Source organism: Ischnura elegans, assembly GCF_921293095.1.
Source record: "Ischnura elegans chromosome 13 unlocalized genomic scaffold, ioIscEleg1.1 SUPER_13_unloc_1, whole genome shotgun sequence".
Lineage (NCBI taxonomy): Eukaryota > Metazoa > Arthropoda > Insecta > Odonata > Coenagrionidae > Ischnura > Ischnura elegans.
The window spans coordinates 10,597,400-10,623,533 of record NW_025791657.1 but is presented as its reverse complement, the minus strand read 5'-3'; the positions used below and the strand labels follow the sequence as shown (position 1 = coordinate 10,623,533).

The window sequence follows — 26,134 nt, the reverse complement described above, 5'->3', positions numbered from 1 at the left end:
ATCCAATGTTCTTGTGATGTGAATAGCTCTTCATCACAAAACCTTTTACTTAATGTAGCCTTCCCAAAAAGTGCTGTCATTTCTCTATCCTGTGACGTATTTCTCTTTCCTGTCGTGCATACTCAAGGTATTATAATTATAGAGGCAAGTAAGACTTGCTAATTGAAAGATAATTTTACCTTGAATGTATACTTGTGTTAAATGCATAAGTTGCCATTGTTATTTGCATTCTTTATGGTGCTTCTTATTTTTTCACTTGGATCCCTTTGAGTGATACCTATTATGATCATTGCATGTTTAAAATAACTAGCTATCAATGGTCTATACAAAAAATTTATTGTCTGCTTGCATAACTACGAACTTTTTTGTGGTCATATCATTGCATGTAATGCATGGTTTCTTCAGCATTATGAAGTATCAAGTCTTGAACTAATTGCCTGTTAAGCATTCACCTCTATCTTAATTTTGCAGAAGTTCATACTATACATAGCCAGAAATTATTTTGTGTAATTCCACACCTAATCATTACATACACTAACTAACTTTCATAGCTACCAAATGTTAATCACTAAGTAGAAGTTCTAGAAGCTTGGTTGATTTATATAAAGAATAATTGTAGACTTAAGCAAAATTACTTTATTATAATAGATAGATGCCTAACATTTACTGCACTTTGTGATGAAAAATATCTGTATTCAGTGACTCTAAATTATAAATAAAATGCAATTGCATACTGTATTTACAGTGAGTCAAATAAAAACTCTTGGTTAATTTAGAGATTTCATTTAATGTCACCTTTCCCAGAAACACTCTCAATTATTTTTACCCTATTATTCCTGGCGTTATGTATACTTACTTTTTCTATGGAATATTATTAGAGAAAAAGTTACTTAAATGAATACATATGGTTATTGAGAATTCAATATGCATGGATATATACAATATAGTTAGTGGTTATAGGAGAGGACTTCATATTAAATAATTAATAACCCAATGATAGAACTAAATTTTATATTAAATTCACAATAAAATACAACACTTAGTACATATCTAAAAATTAATGTTATCAATCTTCGCCTCGATTCTCTTCAACGTCTCTAATTTCTCTCTTTCTATGGATAGTAATTCCTGATGAAATTTTTTTGCCTCTTCTATTTCCTTTTCCCTCAGGAGAAAACTCTTCTCCTTTAGGGAAATGAGCTTCTCCTGCATGTATTTAAAATTTTCTACATTGGTGTTGGTACCTGAAATAAATTATTTTGTAAATAATACAATATTTAGAAAAAGATCACTGCAGGTTCTTCAAGTTTATAATGTTAATGTGGAGTAATGTTTAAACCAATTGATAAAATGAGCTTGTCCGTAAAAAAATCACTTACTCTTGCCACAGGGTTTGTTATGTGTCTTCGTGGCTGAGGAGGATGGAGGAGGATCGGCATTTATTTGGTGATGGATTGATGTGGCAGATGGATATTCAGGGAGCAAGGGAACAGATGAAGTGGAAGGGCCAGGATCATTTTCACTGAAACTTAATTGAGGGGTTGGAGGGGATGCTGAATCTATAGAAATTTCTTTAGAGTTCTGAAATGGAAGGAGTAAAGTGCGAATTAAATGCGCCCTGAAAACAATATGAATATGTATGCAATTAGGTTGTTCGCACTATATCTTACAAAACTTCTTTTTGTCCACTGTTAAACATTCATTTCAATTAACAATTTACTTTTATAAGGTGCTCGACTTAAAAATGAGAATATATTAATAGTATCGAAATTAATATACTACATGGTATAATAGCACTTTACACTAATGATAGCAATTTCAGTATGATATTGCAGAACTAACATTTTTATTGATAATGCATCATTGAAAGGACAACTTTAAAAAACCTCACCTCATCAAAAATAATCAGTGACTCCTTAATAGTCTGGTGACCATGAATGGCATTCGATCCGATGATGTTTGCCACCCGCCTCTGGAACTCACTCAGTTCCAGAGCCACTGGAGGCCCAACCCCAGTGTGAGCAATGTCATTTATAAGGGCTGCTGCCTTGCCCTTTGCTGCGGATTTGATATCTTGCCAAGACTGTAAAGAGATATGTCTGTCATGATACCACTATGATGTTCAATTAATAGCTGTTAACATTATCGCTAAACAAATTTGAGCAACGCTTCATTAATCGAAAACATCTTTATCATTTATGAGTCGAAAAATTTAAAAACACGCCGCGTCGATGATTCGTGGTTAAAAATGAAAAAAATCGCGACATATGCTTTCATTCAATTTTCAAACTAACCTTTCTCCACTCCTTCCATGACCTCTTCGGTCCCGCACACCCATTTAAAGTATGCGTCACCTCCTCCCAAAGTTTTGCGGCGTCTTTGGCCGTAAAAGTGCTTTTTAATCTTCCTTTTCTAATGTTTTCGTTTTCTAAAAAGTAAATAGTGATGTAGAACTATATATTACGAGCAGTAAAATAAAAATTAGTTGTATTTACTTACCTTCAACAAATTGAAGAAGGATTTCCTTCTGCTGCTTCGTGATTTTCATTTTTAATATGAGCGGTATCTGGCTTTCTGCTGTCAATTGTTTTGTAAATATTTTTTGACACGGCCTTAACAACGTCTGTATTTACGTCCTCAACCCGACGTTGCCACGTCTATCGCTCGGGTTGAATCTAGACAGCAACCCTCGAAACCGACAATCGGTTTGAAAATTTCAAGCACACCAAATCCCGAGCAAAAAGATTCCGGCACGGAATGAGAGATCGGGATTATTCCGTGCCGGAATTGATCTCGAGCGATTCAAGCACACCCCCCCATACCTCGAATCCATGAATCTCGAATCCTTGTAAATCTGTCGATTACTGCATTTCAAATCTTATGAGTGAATACTATCATACTAAATCTAGGTGTCTCAATAAAAATAGCAAATAATTAACTAATATAAAAACTAAAAATCCATAAATTAACATGAAAATTTTAAAAAATCGCTCAGAAACTAAATTAAACGAATGAGGATGAGTTGTAACCGTGATTTCTAAAATTATAAGACAGAAAAAAAATAAGCCTTCACATAATTATTTTTGAAGTTATTAGCGGTGTTCTAACCTATTATAAGGTCATTGAAACATTACCGTTATATTTTGAAGGAGTTGTGCTCCAATTTGTGATCAGGCGTTTGACAAGGTGTTTCAAAGTTATCTACTCTGTTAATAAATTCTGGTAAATTGAAATTGTATTTTTGAAATTAGTGGTACCTATTCCAATTTGCGAACACCAGTAGATTCAGCGGATCTGAATCTTCGCCACAATAGGGAAATTGCATACTTTTTATAAACAGTATGCTGATATACTACAGTAAACACTTAGTACCGCAATATACTTTTCTCCGCTTAAAATTCAGTTTATACACTAGAAAATGACTCCCAAAAGTCTCCCAAGTTTCGCGGGCTAAAAAATACCGCCCCCACTAATCTTAGGCCGTGACGTCATAGCTCAGTAGGAGTCCAAGATCCAAGCCCAGTAACTGCAGGTTTGGAAGAGCCACGTTGCGTTTAAAGGAGAACATGGCTGAAATAAGGAAAAATTACAAGTGGTGCATTGTTCCTCTGTGCAATAACACCCCAGAAAACATTTTCGTCTGCATTCCCACGGAGGAAATTAGAAGAATAGCCTCGATGCATGCCGGCTGTCGGGATGAGCGCTACGGAAAAATGAGAGTATAATTAACGGAATGATAAACCCGTGTGCTACGTGAGCGAAGATAACTTTAATATATATAATATTTCCATATTTCATCGACTGAATAACTTGAAAGTGAGATTTTTCGATAATCCGGGCGCCGTAGAATAAAAACTCAACTTCTCAACAAAAATCGAGATAGGTGTTTCTCGATGGTTACGATGGACTCAAATTATTTATGGCACTTGTTCAATTTCAGTTACGGAAGGACATAGAAAATTTCATGATGTTTAAAATCAAGGGAGGAAATATGAAAATATAGAGCAACGTTGATCCTCATGCATTCGAGTGTCAGCCAAGAAGACAGCGTTTTCTTCTACTGTCGGCGTCAAAACGATGTGTCGCTGTATTTTGAAAATTTATATCCTGGCTTCACTGCATGCTATGATAATGAACTATACGTCATTTTAAAGGAAATTTTATCCTAAATTCTGATTTATTTTATTACAAAAAAATTGAAAAATGTAGACACGGCCAGTGCAATAAATGACTGAAAATTAGCCGTTTTGTCAACTTCATGAACTTTGCAACTCAACCTAAGGAAAACTACTACGTCTACAGCATTCATCCTCCACATTAATTTACACTCATCAGTGCGGATTACTAAAATGGCTTTTGGGTATTTTTAGAACTTACATTTTTTGTTATAAATTAATGAAAATATTTAAACATTATCTTGTCACATTGTTTACCCCGAAAGATAAAGGAAGTTGTAGATGGAAAAAGAATGGAATCCAGAGGTGGTCACAAAAAATGAATCGCAGCATTCTTTGATTTTATTCTACGCCGTTGCTTGCTTTTCAGAAAAAGTTGAGATAGGACTGATGTGCACCACAGGGGAAATGGGGTGTTTGAGGGAAAGTCAAACCCAAAGTTGCCCAAAGAATGTGCAGTTCTATGTTGCTCTTTCCCCAGTTAAAACCAAATAGAAATTGGATTGAGATGATATTTTCACCACGGGTTCCAGTGATAGTGAGAGTGCAGGTGATCATGGTCATCGTCGAAGGTCATCCCTCTAGGATTTCCGATACGGAATTTTTAAGTGACAACCCATCGCAATGACGATGAGCTCGCCTTTAGAGTAGGTTTCAGACATATCGTGAGAAAAGCTCCCAAAATGTATTAAAGGCTCTGCTTGGAAAATATTCACATTTTAATGCTAATTTAGGAAGGATTTCATTACAAAAGTAACTTATTAACAGCTGTTGTGTTTATTATATTGATCGAAGTGCGATTGACCGATTCTTTCTGCAGAATAGGAAGTGGCTTCGGGGTTTTGAGTCACAAGATGGTAGATTGTGTTGGAAGTTCGTCTATATTATCCCTACTAAATTGAAACAATAATAGTCTGGCTTCCTCAGAGCTTCCTGTCGCCCTCCAGGCAAGGTATTTTTAAGTTGAAAGTATCATCGACAGCTTCGAGGTGGAAATAAGTTCACCATAAGACCCTACCGGACTGCCAAAAGAATACACATTTCACATGAGTATACGCCTTCGCCAATATTATACGCAAGTCTCACTTTGTTAAGAACTATAAAACATTTCAGATGCGCATCAGCTACCTTTCCATTTCTCGGCATCGACTTTCTGCGCCGACGAAGTCTACAGTTTCACTAAAATACCCTGTTATCATGATGGAATCAGTAACAGGAAGCTTGCTAGGATCAGCCTAAGAATAACCATATTCCTTCATCTTTACGCAATCTATCGCTTTCAATGGAGGAGAAATAGATCAAATAATAGCCCTGAAGTCACAATGAACAACTCCGACACGTTTGCACTTCAATAAATGAATCATAACCACGCCGTCGCATGTATTCAAGTATGCAACCTCTACTATGGCCGTGCCTCGTCGTACTTAACTATGACGTCACTTTTCTACCAGCCAATCATCGGGCGTTTTCGCTTCTCACTTGCATTTGAAAATTCTCGTGAACTTTGATGCATTAAATATCGCTAACCACGTCATAAAATAATAAAAAAACTTTCACCCAGGTATGACAACATATATTTTTATATAATTTTGGGGCTATTGATTATATCTGAAATATATGCAAGTTCCCTATTACCATTTCTTTAAACAATACTTTATGAAATAAAAGGAAAATTATGTCGTTATTGTTTTTCAGTAAAATCAATTCGTGTGTTTCTTATTCAATATTTGTCTTACCTTTTACACTTTAGACCTGAATGAATAAGGAAAATAGGCCTTGTCCAGAAGCGATGCCCTGAAAGGAAGCCATAAAAGGAAGGCCAAAAGTTAAATCTAGTATTGTGACTGATGCACCAGAAAAAACGCCATGCGCTAGAAAAAGCCACAAGATAAATGAAGAAAAACATAAATAGAAGTTTAAAAGAAAATGAAAAGCTCAAAAATGCTTTCATAAAACTCCATTTCTGAATCCGACCCTAATGATATTGAAGAATTATGTGAGGAATCAGGATTTTCTGATGAAAAATTTGCAGATCTCGAGGACTTCCAACATATCAAAAATTGAACTACAAAGTTTTATATCAGTGAAATTTACTATGAATAAGGACATTAAGTGTTTTGTTTAATACTTCGAACCCTGCCGCGTGAACGGCGGTGAAAAATACAAGAACTGCCATGAGAAAAAATACCCCTGGACCGGGAATAGAACCACGGACCTTTGGCTTTCCGGGCCAATGCGCAGACCACTACGCTATTCAGGTTCTTTAATTCCCATGGCAATTATACCGAGGCTCATGGCACTAGGTGTTAGCCCATTAGCCTAATTGCCATGGGAATTAAAGAACCTGGATAGCGTAGTTGTCTGCGCATTGGCCCGGAAAGCCAAAGGTCCGTGGTTCGATTCCCGGTCCAGGGGAATTTTTTTCTCATGGCAATTCTTGTATATTTCACCGCCGTTAACGCGGCAGGGTTCGAAATATTACACATACCGCTTTGCGCGGCTTTAGCGCAGGTTTGAGGCTCTCAACCGGTTGTGGCTTCTTGGAAGTCTTTTCTCCCTCGCGTTGCCATCCTTGATGGACCGCGAGGGCCTAACACCTAGTGCCATGAGCCTCGGTATAATTGCCATGGGAATTAAAGAACCTGGATAGCGTAGTGGTCTGCGCATTGGCCCGGAAAGCCAAAGGTCCGTGGTTCGATTCCCGATCCAGGGGAATTTTTTCTCATGGCAATTCTTGTATAAGTGTTTCGTTGCTTAAGTGTTTTAAAATGAACCTGATATTCATGAGGTGAAATATCTGACGGAGGATTCGAACTCTAGGAAGTTTATATGTGCAGACCCTGTGCGGTATGAAATGGACAAGATAGATTATGTGATTATGTAGAGGCTATCACAACCACTGATGTCTTGATAGCAGCTTGAAAAAACAACTTAAAGTGTGCACCTGAGTAAACTTAAATGTAAGTTTTGTAATGAGTGGACCTAAGCTTTCTCTATATTAATGCAGGTCCTCTCCTTATTTATAATAAAACTACATGTAAATAGCTCAATATTCACTACAAAGATCTTATTATAATATTTACAATTTATTATTGTTATACAGTTAATAATTTCATCCCAAGTTTTTAGATCCAAAGTACACTATGGGTAGGTCCACGGTAAACTGTCTGCAATGTACCTTGATTCTAAAATCATATTTTTTAAATTGATTTTAAATATTATAAATATTTACTACAGCTTTTGAAAAAATACACGTTCCAAGAGATGAAATTTAGTATTGTGACTTGATTTTACTAATAATAGGCAATAAAAAATAACAAACTAAAAATAGGTACAAGGTACACCACACCCCCCCCTACAATAGAACCAATCATGCTGCGATGTGCTCTTTCAGGCAGCATGTTGTAATTCTACTTGGGTGTACTCCCAGGGCATGGTTACTTTTAAAACTGGAGATCGCTACAATGACTTCAACAGGTACAAAAATATAATTTCCAAGTCATAACAAAATATTGAAGAATTATTTGCAAGTTATTCGGATGAAAGTGTTAACTTTGACAAGTGAGGATGTATCACACAAGGGTGTGAGAAAAATAACTGGTATGATTTCAAGCACTCAACCACCAAAACCATTGCATTACTCCTCACAACCAATTATATATGCAAGAGGAACAGTAACCTCATTCCTTTCCTTTTCGACAACCAATTCATCATGCAAAGGGATCTCAACTTTTCTTGGATTGAAACATGTCCTCCTCGAAGACATGCACTAAAGCTTACGCAATCAAAATATGGAAGGATATTTAATTAAAATACAGTGAAATTTGAATAATACTTTATCTCATTAGGATACAATTACTTTTGGGTACATTCACCAAAGAGAGAATTTCCCCGCAGTTTCAGAACTTCGCCGCAGTAAAATCATTTGCCCACTCTGGAATTTGTAATGTGTACCACCAAATTCTGTCAGGCAAACAAAGCTAGGCATGAACAATTTGTTTTTACCATTTGAAATCCACACAAGAAGACAACACGACACTCACCTCACCATTCCAACACAAAAACAATGATCCGTTTCACAAAGATCATCACTTTTTCCCTACATCTTTGGGGTATTTTTCATAACAAAACCTAATTTTCTTGACAGTTCCAAGACAATATAAACTCTTTTATTGTTTTTGCCTGACATGAAAGTATGATTTGGTTCGATGATGATAGTCAAAAATACCCTGTATTTCACCAGATTTATCTTTCCAATTAAGAAGTCCACTATGTAGAATCGCTCAATACATTTCACTTCCCTTAACATGGTTATTGCTTTAAGACTGATTCTCAAGAGAGAAAACTATGTATTTGCTCAAGCAATCTTTCTGCTTTTCCTCAACTATGGTAATAGCGAAAACTCATTCCAACTCTTCATAAGCATTATACCATTATATTGTTTTTATTTACTGCGATATCGTATGTGAAATATTTAAGCTAATCATTTGTCCTGATGGGAAATCCTGCAAAGATGCACTGCTGTAGCCAATGCATTGCCTATTGTCAGAGGTCAGTTCACAAGATTATTTTCGTTTCTGCAGAGAATATCTTTCATTGCGAAGTAAGGATTTGAATTCAATTAATTTTGCATAAAAATTCATAACTTTTCTCTCTTGATTGCGTTTGTATCTTTATATTTCCTTAGTTTCAGGGTAAGATAGTAACTTCTAACAACCTTTCGTTTGAAGTCTCAGTTTTCAAAGCATGTTCATCTGATGTGGCTCATCATCAACTAATTCCTTGAAAGTGATGTTGCTCTCCTAATTATGTATTAAATTCTTAAAAAATAGTATCACCTTCTCCGTATGTCTAAGACCAGAAATCTTAAAACCCTTTGGTCCCAAGCTTTCTGAATTTGAGGTCTTCAACTCTATAAAATTATCTCTTCATTATTAAATATCTTCCAGATTGATTCCTTCCCTGAATTGATATCCAAACTTCATGCTCATTTCTAGTAAACTTCTTCAAGATTGGCTTCAATTTCTGAACCCAGAGCTGTTGTGAGATACATCTACCTCATGGTATATCCAGTTAATTCATGGTATATCTCAATGTGTGGCATGTTTAATTTAGTGATCGTATTGTTCTCCTATGATGAGCAGATTGTACATTTGAGTCACATCAGCTGTTTTTAAATTTTCTAGGATATGCATTCTATCATCTATCCTCCATTGCAACAGACTGCTTTCACTGATATTTGATGCATGTGCATCTTATGCACTAAAGGTATTCTAAACTTTGAAGGAATTCATTTCCAATATGTCATATTTTAACTGATATTATTTTACTTCTGTTTTCATTCATTTTATAAATATATACCCATGTACCCATAAGTAAAAGTTATCAAGATCATTAAGTTATAAACTGGCAAAGTGCCAATTAATTTAAGTACAGCAAACATGCATAACGATAATTTTCTTAAATACACTGAGTATGTTTGTAATATGGCTGCATTCACTTACATAGTTTCTTTCAGTTGTCATAGCATTGTTTAAGTTACATTATGCAATGCATAAAAAATACTGCTGACATCTTTATTCTAACTTTACGCACTGAACCCTCGACATCACAGATGTGTCAAAACATATGTGCATCATCCATAAGGAAAAGTCAATCAGCTGGTAAAAATATTGAAGCACCTGAAGCAAACTCTGAAAGATAAATATCTCATAACTGTGTGAGCATGCCAGTGCATGACTCCTTGTACAGAGAGATCTGATCATATTAACCATGAATAAGGTATCTCTAGTTTGTGTATGCGTACGTATTTGGAAAGGATGCTATTCCTAGAGAAAGACTTATCACAAACATTACAATAATGGGGTTTCTCTCCTGTAGGTACAAGCATGTATTTTCTGAGGGTAGAACTTTGAATGAAAACCTTTGTGCAGTAAATATATGAAAAATGTTTCTCTTCTGAGCGTGTTGGTAAGTGTATGATGAGACTCTCCTCTCTAGTGAAAGACTTAGAGCTATAATTAAATGAAATGTTTCTCTCCTGAATGTTTCCACATGTGATTGGCGAGAGAAGAACTCAAAGTCTTGCACCAAATCTTGCAAGAAGACTTGCAGCAAATCTTGCATGTGAATGGTCTCTAGCATGTGTGTGTGTGCAAGTGTAGGACGAGTCTGTCCTTTCTAGAGAAAGACTTGGCGCAATCGTTACATGAAAAAGGTTTGTCTCCTGTGTGTGATTGTAAGTGTATGGTGAGAGTGTCCTTTCTGGAGAAAGATTTAGCGCAATAATTGCAGGAAAATGGCTTCTCTCCTGTGTGTGTAAACATGTGCTTGGTGAGATGAGAATTCGAGATGAAAGATTTGCTACATATCTTGCACGAGAAAGGTTTCTCTCCTGTGTGAGTCCAGGTGTGTAGAGTGAGTTGGCGCTTTTGAGAGAAAGACTCGGCGCAATAGCTGCATGAAAAAGGCTTCTCTCCCGAGTGGCAACGGAGATGGTCGGTGAGATTAGAATTCCTAGTAAAAGACTTGCCGCAAATCTTGCACGCAAATGGTTTCTCTCCTTTGTGTACGCGCAAGTGCATCATGAGTCTGTCCTTTCTAGAGAAAGACTTGGCGCAATCTTTACATGAAAAAGGTTTGTCTCCAGTGTGTGATTGTAAGTGTATGGTGAGAGTGTCCTTTCTGGAGAAAGATTTAGCACAATAATTGCAGGAAAATGGCTTCTCTCCTGTGTGTGTAAACATGTGCTTGGTGAGATGAGAATTGGAGATGAAAGATTTGCAACATATTTTGCACGAGAAAGGTTTCTCTCCCGTGTGAGTCCAGGTGTGTAGAGTGAGTTGGCTCTTTTGAGAGAAAGACTCGGCGCAATAGCTGCATGAAAAAGGCTTCTCTCCCGAGTGGCAACGGAGATGGTTGGTGAGATTAGAATTCCTAGTAAAAGACTTGCCGCAAATCTTGCACGCAAATGGTTTCTCTCCTGAGTGTACCTGTGAATGCATCATGAGTGCGTTCTTTCTGGAGAATGATTTAGCGCAATCTTTACATGAAAAAGGTTTGTTTCCCGTGTGTGTTTGCAGGTGTATGGCGAGAGTGTGCTTTCTGGAGAAAGATTTAGCGCAATAATAGCAGGAAAATGGCTTCTCTCCTGTGTGTGTAAACATGTGATTGGTGAGATGAGAATTCGATATGAAGGATTTGCAACATATCTTGCACGAGAAAGGTTTCTCTCCTGTGTGAGTCCAAGTGTGTAGAGTGAGTTGGCTCTTATGAGAGAAAGACTCGGCACAATAGTTGCATGAATAAGGCTTCTCTCCCGAGTGGCAACGGAGATGGTCAGTGAGATGAGATTTCCTAGCAAAAGACTTGTCGCAAATCTTACATGCAAATGGTTTCTCTCCTGTGTGTACGCGCAAGTGTAAAGTGAGTTTGCTTCTAGTAGAGAAAGACTTTGCGCAATCACTGCATGAAAAAGGCTTCTCCTTTTTGTGTGAACGCAAGTGCATCACGAGTGCGTCCTTTCTAGAGAAAGTTTTGGCACAATCATTGCATGAAAAAGGTTTCTCCTTTGCGTGCATACTTATGTGTTTATTGAGGTTAGCAGTATTAGAGAAAGACTTGCATATTCCACATGGATAATGTTTTGTCCCTGTGTGTGCATGCATGTGATTGTTAAGACTGCGAATCAGAGCAAAAGACTTATTGCACACACTGCAACAGTATGGCCCTCCTTTTGTACCTCCTAGTGTATGATTTTGAAGGTTTCCAGTGCAAGAGGTGGACTCTGAGGACATATTCTGTGTGTTTGCTTTCCCATCTCCATCAAAACTTCTCAATCCTCCCACAGTTTTCTTCTCTCCTAGTCCACCAGAGATTTTTAAAACAGGCATAATTACTTTTTGCATTGGCCCTACACCTTTCCTTTTCGATCCTTTCAATGTCTCAGAGGTGGATGACTCACAAGAATTATTACTTTCTTCACTTGATGCAGGGATTGTGAAAGACTCACTTTTTTCCATAGATGATTCTGCATCAAGATTCAAATTGCTTTTTACAAAATGAATTTCCATGTGTTTGATCAGATCATCATTGGTGTTGAATTCATATCTGCAGTTGAAACAATGATACACCTTTTCCTGTGATGGGTAACTGTTCCCAAGATTTTTGATTGAGCAGTTCTCTTGTACCTCTCCTCTGTCTCTCACGACAGCCTCATCTTCAATTGTGCTGTTCTCCCTGGTAAATGTAAGGGTGTCCATGACATTTGGTGCATCAACGCCATGTCTTTCCCCAACAAAAGTCATTGTTGCTCCATCTCCACTGTTTTTAGATGCTGGAATACATTGGGTATAACACTGTCCATCATCAAGAAGTGAACAAGATGTTATCTTATCAGGAAGAACAGTGCCACATTTTTCCAAGTCTCCATCTAATGCATTCCTTCCTTCCCCTTCATGGGATGGCCCATTTATTGATTCAATGAGAGTCACTGAGCATGACGAAGTATTGCAGTCATTGCCAAGATCAACCCTTACATTTCTTTCCTTCAGCATACATGAACTGAATTTTGTTTCCATTTGCACTTCGTGAGCAGTTGACAGCCCTAGAAAAGAAATTATTATTACAACTTTCAGAGTCAGAGGGGAAATCTAAGACTCGCTGACCTAATTTTTAAAAGACATTTGATGGATAGAGACATCCAGTTAATTGTTTTGCTGGTTGCTATGCAAGTAGAAAAGGTGTCAGTCTTTTTCACTCAATTAAATATTGTTACATTTTTGTCTGAACTGGAAAGGCGGGCATTAATAGCTATCACATGTCTACCTTAACATTTTTGAAGAAAAAAGAAATCAGGCTCTTTTGAAAATTTGATCAATTATAAGACAAACATTTTTGTGTAGTGATTTGGTGTTACCAAAGGTGATATTTAATAATGGAAATAATTTTTCACATAAGGAATACTTTAGTATGGACCAATGCTTTTTAATGGTAAATCTATTAGAATCACTTTAAATGATAAAATTTTGTAGCCATTCAAATGTAGGCCAATAAATATATTGAGTTCTTTATCCTCTTACACAAGATCACAATAACAGATTTAAATCTTTTAATAACATAATTCCTTGAATGATGAAATTGCTCCTGAAATGCAATCTGAGTTTGCTCTGAACATGTACTACTTATAATACCCATTAGTAAATATTTTTCATTATTTACTTAGCATTTGATATCACATATTCTCTGGATGGGGCCCCAATTTGTGCATTTTTATTTCCGAATTCATAGCACATTTTTGGTGAAAAAGAAGGATTACATCCACCATGAATCAAGTCTAGTCAATAATCACATCTAAATCTAATTAAAATGTCAACTTCAATAAAGAATGTAAATAATTTCCTTATATTTAAATATTTTCCTTTTCCTTCCATTTGTGGACCACAGTTTCAAAAGAATGTTATAAGGGTAACATTTACATTTTTCAAGGCTGACTAATCAATAATCATTATCATGTAGGTGTCGAGTGACACTCGACCACTGTGCTTTTCTGTTCAAGGTATAAAAAAAATTCATTCTAAATGGACTACACGTATACAGGCTAGACGCATTGTGAGCAAAAGATTAAAGTATAAAGCAGTACATATAAAGCCACAAGAGTTTAAAAAAAATAAATTCTATACAGTCATAGGACATTATACAGACTGTCCCAAGGGTTGTGTGTCATTTTTGACCTGTAATTTTAGTAACTTTGCATCGAGCAATATTCATGAAAATTGGCACACTTAAGGGGAAAGGTCATAAGTTTTTCTGAGTGTATGTAAAATGTTAAAATTTTGAACTTTTGACCTCACAATTTGGGTCCAAACCAAAAATTTGAATTTGCCTTATGGGGTTTCAATGTTAAATAAATCGATATAGGAAAAAGTCTGAATTTCTTTGACCAAGATGTCAATCCTTAGGTTTTCGGACACAAGAAACCCAAAAATAACAATTTTATTAACGAGAATTCAACCGTTGGCCCAGTAAGATCACCAGCAAGGTCATAAGGGTGGTAAAAAGAATAGCATACCAACAAAGGTGTTGATCCATGGGTTTTAAACGGTGCCCAAGACATTGGTAATGTCCAAATACCCGTATTATTCACTAATTGTCCTCTGAGGGTCACAATGGGGGTCAAAGGTCATACAACTAAACGTCGGGCCATAATTACAACCAACGTGTCAAACCATAGGTTTTGAAGGGTGCCAAAGTTAGTTAGGCACTTCATAGATTCATGTTGTTGATTTTTTGACCTCCGAAGGTCATAATGGGGGTCAACGGTCATAGAGTCAAACATCGGGCCATCATTACAACCAATGTGTCGAAACATAGGTTTTAAAGGGTGCCAAAGTTGGTTTTTGCAGTTCATAGATCCGTATAAAAGATTATTTTGACCTCCGAAAACCTTAATGGGGGTCGAAGGTCATAGAGAAAATATGCAACGCGCTAACCCTCCCTTCCTTCTGAGATTTTTCCATTTCCTTAGCAGTCTTTTCCGACAGGCCTCCCATGCCGTCTTAGTTTCACGCCGCAGTTGATTATTTATTTCTCTAAACATTCTTTTGTTATGCCGCCCAAAGTGAAAGACAAAACTCCATTTAAAAAGATATCGGCTATGTCCAAAACCATAGGGTTAAACATTAAAAAAATGGATAAATCCAGCCTTTATTTTGATTGCATCATGCAATGTGATAATAGGTAATTTGACGATTAAAGAGAAATTTCTTAAAAAGGCCAAAATTAATAGGAAAATAAGCTGAAATGTGAACATGGAGTTTTAATTGTGCTAGTCAACCATCCAATTGCAGAAATGGTTTCGATTGCCATGCTTTTCTTCTCAAGGCTCCTGCACCATTACACTTACTAGAGCTTCAAGTTTAGAATATTTAAAGTTCGTTATAATGCACACGTGGAATTGTCCAGTACACACTGCATGGACAATAGTGTGCAGCGGCAAATGCATCTTAATGAAGATGCCGAGACGAAGCCACAACTGCCTGTCTCTGAGATTGTTGGGTGTTCAACAATCTCATCAAAGCAGAGACATACCCAACCAATTTGCAAGTTTGAATGTGAAGTGAGGTCCTGATAAATTTGCTGCTGGTAATGTTTGCAGGACGACGAACAGGCAAGGGGAGCTGTGGTCTTTACAGTCTAACTAGGACTTTTTTCTAAACAACTTGTTTAATATATTTTTAGGACTTTCATGGGAAAAAATCGTAACCCCTTACTTGAGCGTCACCAATGGAGGTCTAATAAATGAAAAGCGGCATAAATGGGTATTGCTATTTGCTTGGTAATCTTTAAAACCAATGGGATTTCAGCGTGGTAATCGAGAAAGTCCTATGTGGCATTTGGCCTCCTTAGGACCTTCTTTGAAGAGAGATATAGTGGAAGACTGTGGTCACAGAGTCGGGAAAAAGGATGTCTACAGAAATAATCAACAATGGCGTGAAACTAAGAGGTCAAGAGAGGCTTATTGGAAAGGAAAGTGGATATGTGTACTATGCCACTCACTTGGTCACCCTTCAAAACCTTTGGTTGGGGACATTAGTTTTCCCATTATTTCAAAACATACCTCTATAACCTTTGACCCCTTTTTGATCCTTGCTGGTAAAAAAATCGACAATATGGATCTACGAACTGCTAAATTGATTTGGCACCCTTTAAAACCCATGGTTCCACACTTTGGCTGTCATGATGGCCCGACGTTTAACTCTGACTTTTGACAATAGCAGCAAACTGCCCCACATAAGTTATCAATATTGAGTTGTGCTTTATCTTAGCCTCATTGATTTCCTTTATAGGGTTTACTTCTGAATTCCACATTACATCCACTTCTTTTCCATTGCAATGTATTTTCTGGCATAATTCACTGTTTAACCTAACCAAGCAAAGTTGCTAAGCCCGCAAAAATAAATGAATAAAGCAGAGTGTGCTCTTTTGTTTCATGCTAATTCTGTAAATTAAATATCAATCAGAACCCAAGCCTATGTATACAATCATTACACTGAGATAGTTTTCACATTTTTTTCAGGTTTTCATGGTCTTAATGTCGTCAATTACACGGTCCGTTAATAAGAAAACAATAAGACGATCACCAGCCATATATTAACACAAAATTAACACACGTAACAGATGCCGTACATGTAAACGCAGCCATGAAAAGTGATATCTGTTATGACGTCACCTATCATTTGCAAAATTCAGGGCTGACTAAAGGCCCAACCCAACGGCACTCTTGCTCGGACACCGAATACCATGGCCTACGTTAATATGCGAATGCCCTTGTGACCTTCTTCCGTGGTGACACTGGAAGTCCTTTTTTAATTCCTAGCTGGGAGATAGTTTTTTGTACACATTCTTATTACTGCACAGTAACCAAATTTCCCTTACCCAATTTTTTTTAATTGCAGAAAATATTTTATTGAAAATGTTTATAGAATGTAATAAATAAATAAAAAAATTATATATTTATAATGCTTTTGGTTTGAAATATATAAAGACAGAATAAATACCTGCTAAAACATGTTGTTTTTACTGTCACTTAATTATTCACATCAACGAGGTGAGCTCAATGTATTGAGAACTATTGCCATTGCAAAGCCTAGTTACCATAGAAATGTTTCCATAAGTCAAATTCCAATGGCAAACTCATATTTCAAAGCATACAACCTTTTTCCCCATTTTGTGTGGGAACCTAACTTAGAGTTACAAATCAGATAATTTTCGCACAGGGTTCTTTCTGGGTCTATTAGAAATGCAAGTTATTTCATTTGTCCTTTTTCGAATAAAAGTCCATCCCAAGCTATCACTGAGATTGAAATGCGTAGACAAAATAGCCAAAGAGGCTGTGAATATACTGGAGAGGACATAACTGGTCCCGAGCATTGACTGTGGCAGGAATGGGGGTGCTTGGGTAGGAAAGCCTATCATTTGCAAAACATACCTCTATGACCTTTGACCCCCTTTATGATCCTCGCTGGTAAGAAAAATCGACAATATGGATCTATGAACTGCAAAACTGATTTGGCACCCTTTAAAACCCATGGTTCCACACTTTGATTGTCATGATGGCCCGACGTTTAACTCTGACAATAATAATTACCCTAACTTTGACCAAAACGTTGATAATCCCATTAGAGTACAAGCTAAATATTTGGTGAAATATTCGGTCATGATCGAAGTTGCTAAGTTAAAATAAACTATCGAGTATGAACCCAGTAACCTTTTTTCTATCATTATGGGAAGGCTTCGTGAAAATATGCCTAGAATATCTTCCCAATCTATAAAATATTGTCAGTAACCACAGTTTGGTTGCGAAACTAGCTTAGCCAAAAATAACATTTTACAAATGTAATATATCTATCTATTATATATACAACCCGATGTGTGACATATACCTCACTCACTGACCACTGACTGACTCACTGACTGATTCATGTATACAAATTCCCGACCACTTCCGGACGTGCTGGGAGGACGAAATTTTTGCTGGAGGTGGGGAAAAAATATTAGAGATGTGCGAATAGTATCCGCGAATACTCGAATACCTCGAATATTAGAAAGTATTCGATATTCGAGGTTTCGAATAATTATGCGAAAAGTACCGCCTCGAATACCTCGAATACTTTGAATTTCGCGTCATACACTGTCGCACGCACGTCGTTGGTAGTTGACTCGGAAAAATGTAGAGAACTGTAGTCATTTAGTGCTCGCAGCGCCGTTTTACGCAAGTTGACGAATTTCATCAAATTCGTGGATTTTAGCGGTGAAAAGAGTTCGACGAGGGGAACCGAAAATGGTCGGGTGAAAAAATCTGAAAATCCCCGATTCCCCCCACTAGGAGAACCTCAGTGCCGTGGGATAGCAACCTTAGGGCATTTCCCACGATCCGCTATCCCCCTCCATTCAGCACTTGCCTCACCCACTCTGACGCTTTCCTCTTCTCCGAAATCAAACAAAAGGTCCCAGCTCGCGCAGGGATCGCATTACGAAGACCCCTGCTTCGAAAAAATATCGAGTTACGAGAACAATAAAAACGTGTTTCACGCCCTCCCCCCTTTTCTCACCCACTGACCTTTTTCTGGCTACCTGCTTCGAAGTTCCCCAATTCTGGATGTCAACTGCTGTGTGAGTACCGTGGGATACTTACATTAGCGCATTTCCCAAGATCCGGTATCCCTCTCCATTCAGCACTAGCCCCCCCCCTCTGAGGCTTTCCTCTTCTTCGAAATAAAAAAAGGTCACAGCTCGCGCAGGGATTACATTACGAAGACCTTAGCTTCGAAAAAATACCAAGTTACACGAGAACAATAGAAACGTGTTTCGGGCCCTCCCTTTTCTCCCCCACTGACCTTTTTTTCCTACCAGCTTCGAAGTTCCCCATTTCAGTGGAGGTCAACCGCTGCATGAGTCATCTATTAGCACAAAAGGTGTCTAAGAATGACTTTCGTCAATTGTTGTTACACCTTTATTGAATTGAAATATTAGTAATGTGCACGTAATTTCAAAAAGAATAAGACCAAACACGATGTATTTCTGAGTTTATTTAAGCATTTTACGCAAAGAAATAAATGTCAAAATACGACGGAGACTTTGCATTCTGGCGAAACTCGATATGAGCAGCAGAGCTTCTCGGAAGTTGATGCGGTATTTTTTTCCGAAAGCATATATCAAGTTACAATTAATGAGTGGTGCTATAAATCTTTATTGTTACAGTCGCAGACAAAGGGATATTTTCTCAGAATATTTGGTTTCTCCCTGATAGCAATTACAATTCATCTTCTTATCTCGTGAGAGCTCCCAAAGATGGACTGAAAATAATTGAAGAAAATCCGGTGGAATAGAGCTTGTATTTTGCAAAATGCCTCAGATTGTCAGCTAGCACTTGGCAGCAGAAGTGGGGGTAAAGCGATGTTAGTTGAATTAATGATATGCCCAATTGTTTCCATAAAATTAAAATATTCATTAATCAGCTAAATTCCTGTTCGAATCATTAAAAGGAAATCAAAATTACTCCCCAAAATCTTGTGTTGCCTGCTGCATAGGCAACCGAGTCAAACATTACAGCATTCATCATTTATTATTCGAGGTATTCGAATATTCGAGCAATGATTTAATATTCGAATTCGATATTCGAATTCGAGAAATCTGCTATTCGACCCATCTCTAAAAAATATTGATCGGAGGGAAAAATCCGAAAACCTAAAAATGTCGATTGGTTTTCGAGCTATATTGATCTGAATTAACCCATTTACGGCCAAAATTGCGAAAACGCAACATTATTGAGAAATGCAAAAAAATGTTTCAATTGAATTTTATTCACATAGAATTCGCTTTTTTCGATAAAAGTAAGATTAACTGATTTTTTGTGAGATTTTAATGACATTTAATAAGTATTTCGATATTTATAAAAGTACTCAAAATGTGTCAATTTTCAAGTCACCTGTTACGCATGATAAATAATTTTTCCTAAGAGTAACCATTCCCTTTATTAAGTTTTTTATTCGTCCATATGGACGTGAAAATTTCAATTAGATGTTAAAGCTTATATTTCGTCAGGGAGTCAACATTAAGTTAAAATCGGATCGGGAAAACAATGTTACATTTTCGCAACTTTGGCCGAATCCGGTATCTATAGGCAGTTACGTAACCCGCATTACCACACATTTCCGTCTAGTAGGAATATGCCGTTTTTAATGTCAGATATAATCCTTCATCTTTTTATGCCACGTATTTGACAGGTATCGTCCTTTTTGATACTTAAAATTCCTAGATATTATGTATTATTTAACCTAAATCCAATTTAAAATAGACATGCTTTACAGTTTGAAAGAAATGAGTCAAAGCGAATATTTTTACAGAAGATAACTTACATGCCAGCTTTTAATTGACAATTTTATCCATACAGATTAAATTATAACAAATAATAACTGTTTACGAAATACATGAAAGCATTTTGGGTGGAATGGAACACAAAAATTTGTACATTCATTCCGATTAAGTCCTTCCTTACTTCACGAATCAGCAATATCACTGACTTCCACAACAAGATATTGACCATTGGGTGTGGATTTGGTTCGGAAATCATTGAGCCAAAACATATTTAGATTAATAAAAAATAATCTACACTTTTCAGACCATTACTGTCTGGACAAAAATCACAGATTTGTAAATTATGACCTCAAATTGACGACTTGAATTAAAAATTATTACAATTCAGAATATTTGCGAAACATTTTTCAAATGAGAGCAAATGGTAGCTTAATTTGGTCACTAGAGTGCATGTTCTTTAAAAAACGAGCCTTTTAGACTTCGCTTTTAACTTTGGTGCTTATGTTATTCAGATGGCTTTACGGTTCAACCAGGCGATAGGAAATTACTTCCATCGAAAGCATCGAAAGGCTTGGAAGCAAGTTTTATTCTGAAATTTCTCAAGGTTATCCCTGAACCCTCTAATCATCGTATGTTTTTCGATAACTTCTTTTCATTGCGCGCTTTTATTGTTTTGAAAGAAAAAAGATTTTTTGTCACTGGAGCTATCCGTGAAAATATAACAGAGGAGTACCTAATAGAATATAGTAAAACTATTGGCGTAAAACCAAGAGGAACATGTAAACAAACATTTGATAAAGGTTTTAGTACTGTTCGATGGAATGATAACTAGATTGTCACTGTAGACAGCAATACAAGTTCTACGCCTCCATTGGGCACAGGGAAAGGTTTCAGCAAAAAAAGAAAATACTATTCTACAGCCTCGAGTTATTCGAGAGTATAGTACATATATGGGAGGTGTGGACCTACTTGATTATGCAAATGCAAATTACCCCACTAGAATTCTGGAGAAAAAAGGTCCAAGTTTATCAACTTACAGGACCGCGTTAGCACAAACGCCTGGAAATTGCACAGGTTATGCAACCAAAGTAAATGTTACTGGTAGACTTCAAATCGTTTCTAGCAGGGACGGATCTAAAAAGTAAAGTGAATGAGTCAGTAGATGATGTACCTCTACGCGATTCACGTCCATAAATATAGAAAAAGGTAGGGCATGTAATTCATCGTGGATTCATGAAGCATGAAAGGAAGAATTTGGTCAGAGAGTTCATAAAATGAGACCAGAAGTAGTTGCCGAAACGACAGTTAAAAAGCCAAACCATATATTATTGAACAAAATTTAGTGTTCCATTGCACCCAAAATTCTTGAGTATTTCGTAAATAGTCATTCATTGTTGTAATTCAATCTGCAATGATGAAATTAATACCAATGAAAAAATGTGAAATACATACTCTTCTGAGACAATATTCCCTTTGACTCATTTCTTTCAAACCGTAAAGCATGCATATTTTATTGTGGATTTAGGTCAAATAATACAATATCTCATTGGAAACATAATATATAAGGATTTTATTTATCCAATATGACGATATTTGTCATATGTGTGTCATAACAAGGCATAGGATTATATCTGACAGTAAAACCGGCACATTCCTAGGAAACGGCAATATATAGTAATGCGGGTAGCATAACCACCTATAGATACTGGATCCAGCCAAAGTTGCGAAAACGCAACATTTATTTTTTACCACAAGCAAATTTTTAAAAGGCCCATCTCTTCCATTTATTTTATTTAGCATGCTATTAGGTAAAATGAAGGGAAAAAATTATTTCTTTTCAAATATTTCTTTACTCGGCCGGAAATGGGTTAACATGGGAGACATATGGGACTAAAACCTTTTTCCTTTAATTGCGTATTTGTAAATGTCTCAGGAACACAAAATTTCTGTGACGAAAACTAGATTTTTGGGTTGATATTTTAGTATGGAATTCTTTGCCATATTTCTATTTAAAGCATTTTTTATAAGTTGTTAAAATTTCCAATGCTTTTATAATGGATTTAGGTCAAATAATACAATATCTCATTGGAAACATAATATCTAAGGATTTTATTTATCCAATATGACGATATTTGTCATATGTGTGTTTTTTACAATTTGTCATGTGTGGTCCTATGTTTGGATTTTTTTTTACCAACTTGCAATAATTGTAGGACAAAGTCCTCAATTGATAAGATACTAGATTTTTTGGTTAATTTTTTGTGTGGTTTTCTACGCAATATTTTATTTTTAGTATTTTTTTAAATTTTTTAAAATTTCCAATGCCTCTCTTATGGGTCTATCTTTGAATTTTTCTGACCAACTTATTGTTTAATTTAATGGGGTGCCACTGTCGCAAAACCATGCTTGCACTACAGCTAAAGAGCCGGAATTTTTAGAGAAGGAAGGCGATTACGCATAATACAGGAAACACACCTAAAGATCCCTGATAACCCCCTTGAATCCCCACAAAAAAATTCAAATTTGTTAATGAGATTTATTTTTAGGTAACCTATCACCCTACATGTATTTTTTGATTGATTCAGAAAGGCCAAGGAATGCGCTTTCTCCCTAAACAATTTCATTTTTCCAGGTTTAATTACGGATCCACAAAAAAACTTCAAAGTTTGTAATGTACATTTCATCATAAAATAGTAGTGTCAATTTGAAAATCAGAAAGAATATTACGATTTCGAAAGATCAACATAAGATTTTGCCAATTTTTACCAGACCGATATCTTTCAAACTTTGTAGTTACATACAACTATGCATTATGTTTCCATAAACATAAACATTCGATAAATGTTGCAGGAGATATAACAACGAAAAAATAAAAATGGGGGCACTACTAATTTTTTTCCGGGGAGAGGTTTACTTTTTATTGTATTACTCTCGAAATATGGATGTCATAGGGGTAACTTCTCACACATATGATCGTACAATGATGTAACCATATAATATTGTCATCTTTAAACCCCCTGAAAACCACTAAAAAATTAAAATCTGCATATAAGTAGCCTTTTCGGGTACTATTCGTCACAATTCCGCCGCTTTTCCAAGCCTTACCACTCATCGCTACGGAATTGATGTGGACGATTGATGACCCCTGGCAGTACAAAGATATAAACCCCTGGTATCCCCCTATAACCTCCAAAAAATAAAAAGGGGCCATTAAGTCTCCTATTTGGGAACTTCTCTCCAACATTACGCCGCACTACCCGTCCCCTCCGAGCTCTAGATACGGAATATTTGGTGAGGGCGGGCCACCGTACACCATATGGGAAAAAATACCTGAAAACCCCAATCACCTCCTGGAAGTTCGCCAGAAAAAAATAAAAAATTTTTAAAGTCACCTTTCCGAGTAGTATTTGTCACAATTCAGCCGGTGTTCAACACCCCTACGACTTATTAAAACCTCCGATATCCCCGTGAAACCTCCCAAAAAAGAATTTTCTGATATATCGCCTCTTCGGGTATTATCGTCAGAATTCCGCCACTGTTCCGGACCCCTAGGACTTATGTGCACGGAATTGATGAGAACGATTCGTGACCACTGGTAAAACACAAGTATAAAAACCCCGGTATTCAGTTGAAACCCCATGCGGAAAAATTAAAACTTGCCATAAAGTCTTCTTTTATCTTTCCAATCACCGCTACATAATCAATGTGGACGATTGGTGACCGCATGTATAACACACATTAAAGCCCCCGTATCCCTCTGGGCGCCCCCCTCGGTGGAGAGGACCCATTAGGAGGACTAAGTGGAGCAGCCGCAGGGGGGGGGCTTCCCAAGGTGGCGAAGCCGCCCCACAACGAGGAACGGCAAAGCCGTTCCAAGGAGTAACGTGCGTAGGCACGAAGGGGGGAGGGCTTCAGTAACCCTGGGGCAGCAAAGCCCTTCCGAGTATCAAGCGGTGCAGCCTCCACCCCTGGGAGGCGAAGCTGCCTCTCAACGAGGAACGGCAAAGCCGTTCTGTGGAATGAGCGCTTCCTTACCCCCTGGCCGGCAAAGCCGACCCCTAGCACTTTTAGGTCAGATTACTCGAATAAAAAATCTTCAAACACCCACCAAATTCGATGGCGGAGCCGGACCTGGGGTTCCTAAGGGGCGGAGCCCCTTAACAAGCGCGTCCAGAGCGAGTCTATTCCCCTGCAATCCTACTGGTAATTAATAATATTACATCCAATGGAAATCTTATGATAGCCGACCGGTCACAAAAATGGTAGGAAAGTATGTTCACCACGATATAAATTATCACCACGATATGGCTATTTGCATAGTTTAATATACACAGTAGTATGACGAACTATCAGTAAACTCCAACGACAATGTGGAAGTAAAATTTGCATTTTCATTTTATAAATCAGATGCCACATAAGCAATAGAATACTTGATTATATACATACACTCTTTGAGACTACGTCCAAAAATGGTGAAACCAAGATGGCGGAATTCTGACCACTCTTTAAACTCAAATATAGCACCTCGAGTGTATGTACAACCTCCTTGAAAACAACAGACTTCCGCCATTAAAATGAAAAATATCGGTCAATGTGTCGTCATATTGTACGGACCAATTACTACACCTCTAATACCCTTGTGTAGATAATTGCGTAGACTGAGTCTGCACCTGCCTGACCTTGAAACTTAATTAACATATTGAATTTGATCAGTCAATTGTAGTATCAATATCAACATTCTGATATTTTTAAGGCTTCACGGCAAAATTCAAGGCTTTTCCAGATTTTTTCATGGCAGACGAAATTCACGACTTATTTACAGTTTTAAGCTTTTCTCAGTTGAGTGGGAACCCTGTATAAGAGTGTCGAAATAAAGTTGGTAGAGGAATACTGTATTAAAGAGTGAAAATTAATATTGGTGTTGTATATTTTGACATTTACATATTGTACTTCTACCAAACAATGCCGGAAACGATTTCATACAGTCATTTCATTGAATTCCACCCACAGGTTTCATACAAATACTGCCCTTAGATATACAGGCACTGGTACCTCATGCTATGCACCCTTTAAAGATGATAAATTAGAAAATTTTTCCATGAAACCGGTCGTAATGGATAAACATTGACTAAATTAAGGAGGAGGTCTCATATGAATCCTTCACTACCATAAATGCTGTATGTCACTAAATCATAAATGAACTTTTACAAGCTAATGGCCTAACTAGTTACATACTTGATAGACATTGGCTGAAAAATATATTTTATATCAAAAGAACTTCTACTTCATACAATAATATTATTATAATTATGTAGAATATACCCCTCCTCCTATCTTGGCTCTGGTACAAATGCATGTGATAGGGCCTGTATCATCATATTAAGAATGACATTCGAGTGCCAAAACTAAAGTTGGTAGTAGAGTAGTGCATTAAAAGTTGAAATTACGTTTTTCATTGTATATCTAAACATGGACATTAGTCAGTCATTCCACCGAATTCCACCCAAAATTATTACAGAAACCCCACCCTGGTATCTCATGCAATTCACTCCTTTTGGATGATTAACTAGGAATTTATTTCCTAAACACTGGTTGTAAAGTATAATTAAAGTAAAAATAAAGTATAATACATTGATAAAATGAAAGAGGAGATTTCATATGAATCCTTCACCACCATAAATGCTCTATGTCACTCAATCATAAATGAAACTTTACTAGCCAATGGCTGAGGTAGTTGAATACTTACAGACGTCAGCAGGAAAAAAAATTTTTACATCAAAGGAACTTACACTTATTAAATATAAAAAAAATTATAATTATATAGAACACACTAAATTTTATGTTGTTAGAAATTGATAGCCACACAAAAATAAATAAAAATATTCTCTCCAAATCAAGTGACATGTAAAATAAAGAAAAAAGTTACACATCCATGTCTAACTTAGGTCCTTCATCCTTAAAAAAAGTTGTAACAAACTCTCCACCCATATAATTGTAAGCCCATGAGTGTACTCACCTGCAGCCTCGGTCGTGGAGTCATTGGTCATTTTCCAATTATCAATCAGTTTTTCATCCTCCGTAAA

At 36.8% G+C, this 26,134-nt stretch overlaps 2 protein-coding genes across 2 annotated transcripts; both read right to left on the bottom strand.

Moving 5' to 3' along the window:
• Positions 1-374: 374 nt before the first annotated feature.
• LOC124172054 lies at positions 375-8,484 on the bottom strand. Its single transcript, XM_046551461.1, has 5 exons — positions 8,404-8,484; positions 2,295-2,453; positions 1,892-2,083; positions 1,380-1,581; positions 375-1,244 (listed from the first exon to the last, which is right to left on the bottom strand). The coding sequence occupies exons 1-5, from the start codon at positions 8,482-8,484 to the stop codon at positions 1,051-1,053; spliced, it is 828 nt and encodes a 275-aa protein (XP_046407417.1). The 3' UTR covers positions 375-1,050.
• LOC124172350 (oocyte zinc finger protein XlCOF6-like) lies at positions 7,999-26,134 on the bottom strand. Its single transcript, XM_046551798.1, has 2 exons — positions 26,068-26,134; positions 7,999-12,780 (listed from the first exon to the last, which is right to left on the bottom strand). The coding sequence occupies exons 1-2, from the start codon at positions 26,096-26,098 to the stop codon at positions 10,313-10,315; spliced, it is 2,499 nt and encodes an 832-aa protein (XP_046407754.1). The 5' UTR covers positions 26,099-26,134; the 3' UTR covers positions 7,999-10,312.

Excerpts from the sequence above, each read along its gene's own strand:
- LOC124172054 (XM_046551461.1), bottom strand. The coding sequence starts at position 8,484 with ATGTTAAGGGAAGTGAAATGTATTGAGCGATTCTACATAGTGGACTTC. Across the intron at positions 2,084-2,294 it reads CATGGAAGGAGTGGAGAAAG|TCTTGGCAAGATATCAAATC; the intron begins GTTAGTTTGAAA and ends ATCTCTTTACAG. Across the intron at positions 1,582-1,891 it reads CACTGATTATTTTTGATGAG|AACTCTAAAGAAATTTCTAT; the intron begins GTGAGGTTTTTT and ends CTTCCATTTCAG.
- LOC124172350 (XM_046551798.1), bottom strand. The coding sequence starts at position 26,098 with ATGACCAATGACTCCACGACCGAGGCTGCAG. Across the intron at positions 12,781-26,067 it reads CTCCACGACCGAGGCTGCAG|GGCTGTCAACTGCTCACGAA; the intron begins GTGAGTACACTC and ends TTTCTTTTCTAG.